This window comes from Sceloporus undulatus, chromosome 4 (assembly GCF_019175285.1).
Source record: "Sceloporus undulatus isolate JIND9_A2432 ecotype Alabama chromosome 4, SceUnd_v1.1, whole genome shotgun sequence".
Lineage (NCBI taxonomy): Eukaryota > Metazoa > Chordata > Lepidosauria > Squamata > Phrynosomatidae > Sceloporus > Sceloporus undulatus.
The window spans coordinates 138,446,283-138,454,228 of record NC_056525.1 but is presented as its reverse complement, the minus strand read 5'-3'; the positions used below and the strand labels follow the sequence as shown (position 1 = coordinate 138,454,228).

The 7,946-nt window shown below is 37.3% G+C and overlaps 1 protein-coding gene across 1 annotated transcript in view; it reads right to left on the bottom strand.

The window, feature by feature from the left end:
* The window catches only part of CFAP61 (cilia and flagella associated protein 61), a 134,129-nt gene that overhangs the window by 98,413 nt on the left and 27,770 nt on the right, over window positions 1–7,946 (bottom strand). Inside the window, exons 10-13 of the mRNA XM_042464382.1 lie at window positions 7,727–7,819; window positions 4,511–4,701; window positions 2,806–2,845; window positions 1,169–1,308 (exon numbers count right to left, since the gene is read on the bottom strand). Coding sequence (XP_042320316.1) covers window positions 1,169–1,308; window positions 2,806–2,845; window positions 4,511–4,701; window positions 7,727–7,819 — 464 coding nt within the window. The remainder of the gene's footprint in view (window positions 1–1,168; window positions 1,309–2,805; window positions 2,846–4,510; window positions 4,702–7,726; window positions 7,820–7,946) is intronic.

The window sequence follows — 7,946 nt, the reverse complement described above, 5'->3', positions numbered from 1 at the left end:
TTTGGTATCTTTTTGCTGTATTGTTTTTACAGTATGTGCCTTGTGGTTAGTTTTACTTTTAATAAAACATTTTTACAAGTTTGAAAAAAAAAAAGAAGAAGAAAAGAAAAAGACGTCAAAGTTTATAAGGAGAGAAAATAATTTTTTAAAGAGGACTAAAGAAGAGGAGAAATACTGAGAGAAAAATGGAGATTAAAAGAAGAAAGGAAGGAAGCTACTAAACGTCTGAGGAAAAAAGCTGAAAGACAACTGTCCAGTAGATCGTGCTCTCACAGCAGCTGTAGAAGAACTGAATTAAGAGTAGCTTTGCTGTAATGGAACATGTACAACAGAGAGCATACAACCAAGTTTACTCAGTTCTAGAACATTCTAGGTAAAGCTCTCTGCAGGTGCACAACTCATTTGTGCCTGGCACAGAAACCACAAAGAAGATATCAAAGGCTTGATAGATTTATTTTTGCTCCCTTTCAAGGAATGCAAAAACAACAGAATTGCCAAAAAACATCTAGGGTAGCTAAGGTGGCCATTTAGCAAGTTCAATCCAAAATCCACCAAACAGTGATACCTTTATCGGCCAACCAAAATGCACAATATACATGTTGAAAGCTTTCAAAACGTCACTGGCTTCTTCATCAGGCAAGGTATTACAAACCAAACAGGATAAAAAAAATTGAAGGTGTTAGTCATATGCCTGCATTTGCTGTTTCTCTTCTTAGTTAAGATAGTATGGAGGAGGATATCTTGCAGGCTGGAACCTCCCCCTTCTGCCATGTAGCAACTGGGAGATTCTCAAAGTCCAGGAAATTTAGCATCCATTTGCATCACAACAAAGACACTTCCTTTGCAATCCAACAGGTCTCCATCCATGGAGGCCACAGGTCCCTTTGTTAGGACACTGGATTTCTCAATAAGTCTTCATGCTTCTACATCATGAAAACCAGGTGATGTAGGTAAAACATGCCAATCCAGTCCAAATTTAAGAAGAAGAAATAATAATACTGTATTGACAACAATGGCTATGGATAGAGCACAGGGAAAAGTTTGATACTGATACACTCCCTGCTATTGTGAACACCTGACCCAGACACCTAAGCAATTAATTTGAAATTAAAACAACCCACTGACCTGCAGTTTTTCAAGTAAGTGGTTCTAAAGCTATGTTACTTACTTGAGCAGTCCAGAACGGTGAAACACATAGAGCTCATGATCCAGTGTGCAGTTACTAAAGGGAATGACCCTGACAAAGTTCTGGATTAAATGAAACTCAGGCACCATATGTGGCACTGAAATAAGGCAAAAGTCTCTGTCCTGAAAAGAAGAAGTAACATTAATTGATAAAAATCAAACATAAATTGTCTAAGTAAATAAAGAAAGGAAAACAAAATGTGACAGGCAAAATGTACAATCAGATCAAACTGGGAGGTTTTTGCATCTCCTCTTCTTCAGTAGAATTCCTGACTGTAGAGAGATTCACCAGAATACACTACATCTGCAGTGCCCAGAAGGAAAGGAATGTAGGTACTACTAACCGTTAGACAAATTCACTCTTTTTGATTAAAAAAACAACAGTAAATGGAATGTGGAGGTGGAATTATGATAACTGTGAGATAACATTAATAGTTTTATATTTGACTTATACTGTATTCTCTTCTCTAGGCCTCTGTCCAACATGAAATTTTCCCATTGAAATTTCACTGAATGCGATATTCCATTGAAATGCATGAGACATCTGCAAAAATCCCATTTGTTTAAATGGTGGTTTCTCAGGAGAATCTCCTGAGTCTTATAGGGCACCCATTTGCCCTTCCTCCTCCTCCGCAGCCTGGCTCTTTCCCAGGAGAAATCCTAGCTACGGAGGAGGTGTGGGGGCATCTATTTGCCCATCCTCCTCCTCCGCAGCCCAACTCTTTCCTAGGAGAAAGCTGGGCAGTGGATGAGCGTTCTTGTGGGCCACCCAAATTCCTTTAGTGCAGGCCTACTTTAAATGCATCTTTTTTAGTAAGTTGAGTTGCCTTTCAAAAGTTCAGAAACTTCATGTGGTTGAGAGTGTTATGATCAGACCATTGATCAGGACTGGTTACAAGGACCATGTGACTATCTTAATACAAAGCCTCACTTCTCTTGGTCTGTTTCTAGGCAAAATTCCCAGTCCTGGGAATGATATATAAAATCCGATAAACTAGGCACTACAGTACGTGGAAAGCTGCATTCTCTCAAATTAACCTATATGGAGTCTAAGGTATTTAGGGCAGCCCTTTCTCTTCATTCCATCACTAGTGAGATTTTCTGGGGACCTTCGTGCTATTTGCTCTAAGTAAGGGGACCAGATTGTGTTTTACTTCATTCTCTTTCACTGGCTAGCAAAGATGTATTTATTTAGATATAACCTTTGGCATTGTAAGTTAGGAGGTTTTTAACTAATTGGGGACTGTTTTCTTTTTATTCCATGTTTTCAATTGTGTTTTTAATTGATTTTTTGTATGTATTTGTTACTGTTATTGCCATGTTTTAACTGTTTTTCTATACTGTCATGTTTAGTAGCAATGTGGGGTGACTGAGCTATATACCTCTCTTTCTCCCTCTCTCTGTATATGTATCTATCTTAATGAGTTCTCTGTATGTCCCCCTGAAACTCCCCCAAAGAATCCCCCAAGATCACAAATCCTTACAGATGCCCTTAAAATCATCTGGTCATTCTGCCCCCCCCCCCCCATCAACAAAACCCAAAATTTAAACATGATAGAAGATGAAAAAGCATAGTCTGGTAATTGTTTTCTACTCATTAACTCCTTTGTTTCTACTTACTGGGAAAATGTTGAAAACAAAATTGAGAAAGTCCAGTGATCTGTAAATAAAATCACACGAATTTACAAAAATCTTGGCATTTTATTGCACAGCTTTTATTTTAAACCTAACCCACTTCAGCTCCTCCAAAACAAAAACACAAAACACTCAGCATTCATCATCTGCAGCGACTTAAAATATAGTTTACAGGATCTTGAGTGCAGTACAATGAAGCACACAAAGCTATATCTCAGTGGTCCCCAAATTTTGGACTTCAGCTTCCAGAATCCGACTATTGGCCAACATGGCTGAAGCTTCTGGGAACTGAAGTCCAAAATCTCTTAAAGGGCACAGTTTGGGGACCACTGCTATATCTCATCTCAAGTCCACAGTGCACACTTACAGTATGTCTTTTGGGTAAAATTTCTTTTGTTTTAGACAATTTATTCTTACTGAGAAACTAACCTTTTTGATAGTATTCACTATATTTTGAGAATGAGTGCTGTGCTAAATGAAATCAGCTAATTCCCATCATATATGTTGGAAGATATAATGTGAGCAGACACTGTAAAGGAGGCTCTTCTCTGACAAAAGGCTACTGTTGCATCTTCCTCTGAGTAAAGTGAACAGAAAATTTAGCATTTTGCACTTTTTCCTCCAAAGCTGTATATATACATTTGAGTTGCTAAATTTGGAGTGGGGTGGAAATACCATATACATTTGCAATGTATTTATGTATGATACATATTATGATTTTTGGAATAAAACGTCTATGTGATTTGTACACAATTGAATAATTCAATTCAATCACATCAGTTGAGTAATCATTCACTCTTTTGAAGTTGTTTTACTTGCAACTTTAATGGTGCACACTGCTCTATTATTTCTGCTTATGCCCTCATGCAAGTGGAAGAATTAAACAGACCTACTATCCATGATTTATCATAACAAACAGAGGAATTAGTTAGCACATTACAAGAAAGAAAGCACATAGAAAAAGCTTGCAGTGTGATCAGCCACTTCCACTTGGTAAAAGAAGTCATACACACAGGAAAAAAACAACAACAACAAGCAGTGGGCACCAACAAGATGACTTAATTGAAGTCAGAACACTTCAGAAATATCGCTTATTGTGAAAGTTCAAAAATGGCCAATATGTTTTCAAAGAACCTACATGGTAAACAGACAGTATGACCAAATGATTTAAATTCATGACAGAGGCTTTCTTTAAGCAGAGGAATGATGGAAGTACAAAACACAAGCATTTTAAAAGCTCAAACAAAAACACAGACAGAAACAGAGAAAGAGAGAACCTCCTTATATGGATATGTTTCTGACTGAAGGCAGAAAGGAAAAGAAAAACTGTTGAGGGGGGCAGAGAGACGAGGTTACAAGATCATGTGATTCCGCTTCTGTTTTAGGGCAGTACAGAGGATAATAAACCAGTACTGCAAATTGCTCTTCAGCATCATTCAGAGAATGGAGTACTAGTTTGGCAGGCATCAGAACATTTTTAAATCTTCTGTAAATCTTAATTGTTGACTGGGGGGGGGGATTTATTATTCATATTGACATTTATTACACAGCTTTATATTGAATAATCTTGAGAGGTAAGATGTAAACATTTTAATAAATAAATGAACTAAACGCAGTGAATACTAAAGAGACTCACTGTTGCAGTGAGAATGAAATAAAATCAGCCATCTAGGTTCTTTACTGTACTTACCTTGTTTCATGTTTTTCATCAATACAAAAAAGCTGAATACAAAAAGCATTTACTGCTCCTCTGTACAGGGGATGAAAAGCTTCTCTATCAAGACTGAGAGTGGATTCTGTCTCCGTGGCTTTCAAATCCTTGCTTCTGTCTCTGTCTAATGGCAATTCTAATGAAGACTGAACTTGTAATTCTGCTTTCTGCTGTAAAAAGCAATGAGAAAAAAAGTCCTTCTAAACTTAAGGCTGATTTTATAACAGCATTTATAAAATCAGAAAAATCACACAGTACTTTTAAAACAGTGGTCCAATTGGACAATTTTAGACATTGGACTTGCATTTTATTCCTTCCATCTATCTCTAGAAGGTAAGATCTATACTTGCTTTAAAGATATAGTAAACCAGTGCTTCTGGTTTATTTGTTTATATTTGCTTGATTTAAATTTGTGCAGCTATGCTGTGTCCAGCAACTGTGGTAGAAAACTACAATTACATAAGAAATGAGGAAAGTGTGGTCCATGAGCTTAATGTGGTGTTAGAGCCCTCTTTTTGATCTCTGAAGCTTACTACCCATTCCCTAAAGCCTCCCAGATCCCAATTTTCTTTCTTTCTTTTTAAACTGAGCCTATTTTCCAGGCAATTTTCCATCTGATAATGGTAAAAAAATAATAATGACGAAATCTGCCTGCAAATTTCGTAGTTCAGTGTCATTAGCCACTCCTAAGCCTCCAATGCCTTGCCTAGAATACTGGTTTGGGGCTGAAAACTAGCCCAAAATGGGGACTTGAAAAGATGTGACACCACTCCCATCACTCCAAAGGCAGGGTATCTGAAACAAAGGACATTTGTCCTTTGGGCATGGATGTCCATACGGTATTGATGTTCAAAGGTGCAGCAAAAGATGGCTATTGTATTTCTCCCCAAATGTGCCATATCCTCCATAACTGCTGGTTTCATCAAAGAAAGAAAGAAAATTAAATATTTAGGCCTTCTAGAAGTTGAGGTATGAGGCAAAACATATAGCCAGTCTTCTGCCCATTTGTTTTGTAAGCAACTAGTCTGCTCCCATAGTGTTTCAGCAGTTTCAAATGAATCAAGGCATCACAATGACTGACACACACTCTTCCTGGAGAAAGAATTTCCCAGTTCATTTTACACAATAAGATAGCAGTAAGAACAACACACCATGATCTTTCTGACACACGTTTTGTCATAAATATTTCCCTTCTGAGATTGTAAACACTTTTAAAAATAGTTGCCAACTCCCAACTCATAGATAAAGTGCATCACTATTATACCCATATTTCAGGATACAGAGCTGTGTGACTGACAAGATTGTGAAAGATTTCAACCCTATAAAGTAATGCAGCATTGTAAAAATAATTTGGCTTGGAAGAGTTACAATGAAATACAATTGGACAATCCTACAGGGCAGTCCACTCCAGTTTTCTAGTTCTCTTGTGTGCAAGAAAACTGCTATCATCTAGTTCACTGGTGCAGGAGAAAATGTTTTGGTCAAAAATAACAGATAATGTTATGAATTTTAGAAGTGAGACAGAGAACAAAATGAAACAGAGTGATATGATGACTCTGAAGCATATAACATCTGTTTAAACTTGAAATGTGAGGGCATTACATCAGGCTAGATCAGTTATATTAATGCTACACAAATTGGAAAGATTAATGGAAAACTATCACTTAAAGTTAGATGGGAATGTGAAAGAGAATTAAGTTATTCTTTCTACAAAATCCTGCCACTAAAGAAAGAATGATGCCAAACATGACCACAGCAATCAGCTGGCATTACATCTGAAGGCAAGCCAGTCTTTTTCAGGGTTTAATCTGATTATCTCCCCATATGCTCAAGGCATGACTCAGAAATAAATCTAGTGCAATCAAAATACTATAAAAATATTCAGAAGACCTCAAGGCAACAAATTACACACGTATAATGATGTGACATTAATATCACTCAATATACAAAGAATATCATTATCTAGATATATATGAAGAAATCAAACATGTGTTTACATAACTTAGCTGCAACTGGTACAAATGGTATACCTGGTACATTTTTTAATATATGAACTGAAGCTCTCATCAATGGATTAAAAGACACACTAGAAAAAAAACCTATGAAATGGAAGAACAGAAAAAACAAACAGAGGAAGAGGGAATGTGTGTGTGTGTGTGTGTGTGTCCGCATGTAAGCTGTGTGAAAAAAGGCATATTTTTTTTAAAAGCTAGGAAAAGCCCTTGAAGGAACATGTGACAACATGAAAGGGAATTTAGGGCCACACAGTTGATGTAAAGCAACAAACATCATGAAATCTGGGTGCCAGGATCACACATCAACATTGTCAGATCAGTATTACTGTGTTCTATGGGGTTTGCGATAAAAATGTACAATACAGTGGACAAATGATGACTTATCTTTCTTCTGATATGCAAAAAGAGCAGATAGTGAGATTACTGGGATCATAAAGGAAATAAAAAATAAGTGTGCCCAGGGTTTACACTTTCTGTCCAAGCCAAAAATTTTAGTTGCCAGGGCTTGGCTTGATTGGGCCATAATACAGCCAAGGCACTCCTGTAACCTCAGCTGTATAGAGGTCAACAAACCTTACTCTTTTCCCAAGATTTGTGCCAGGACATAATGACAACCACTGAGCAGCTATAGGATAATTCTAGCTTGCCACTTCAGTTCCAAGGTGAGGAGGAGGATTACCTCTTGTCAAGTTTGTCATGGCATGTGAAAGCATACAAAAAGCATATGAATGCAGCACATGTTAATGTAACTAAGGGTCTGAAAAGACAGGCCAAAATAAAGCTGCTTCAGGTCACTTTGGAGGTATGCTGTTTAAATGATGCATGCATCCTAAGAGGCCAGAATTCTGCTTATGCCACGCTCCAGTCCTAAGGACTGGAGCGCAGCTTTGGAGTAGCTTCTGGCCTCTTAAGATGCATGTGTCATTTAAATATCATACCTCCAAAGTGACCTGAAGCAGCTATTATTTTATTCATATTATAATATAATTCAGTGGGACTATCAATGGCAGTTAATGCCTCTGAAAATGGATGGAATGCAAGTAGTTTACCCATCACCAGTTTCCTACCATCGTATGTTTCTCACCAACACTGAAGAGTCTCTCTTTGCTACAAACCAGCAATGACTGCAATTTGAAATCCAGCATAATATTACTGAGTACAAAATTAATCACAGCCTTACCTCTGATGATTTACTCTGAATACTTCCTCTTACAGATACTGTTGTGCCAGCATCAGAAAGCTTAGAAATAATACTTCCAATTTTGGCAAATCTCTAAAGAAACAGAATAAAACAATATGAAATTTTCTGATAAACATCAGGTGCAACTACAGTGCAGAAATAACGAAGTTTGGGCCCATTCACACTACCTTTTAAACCGGTTTTGAAACCGATTCTTCCA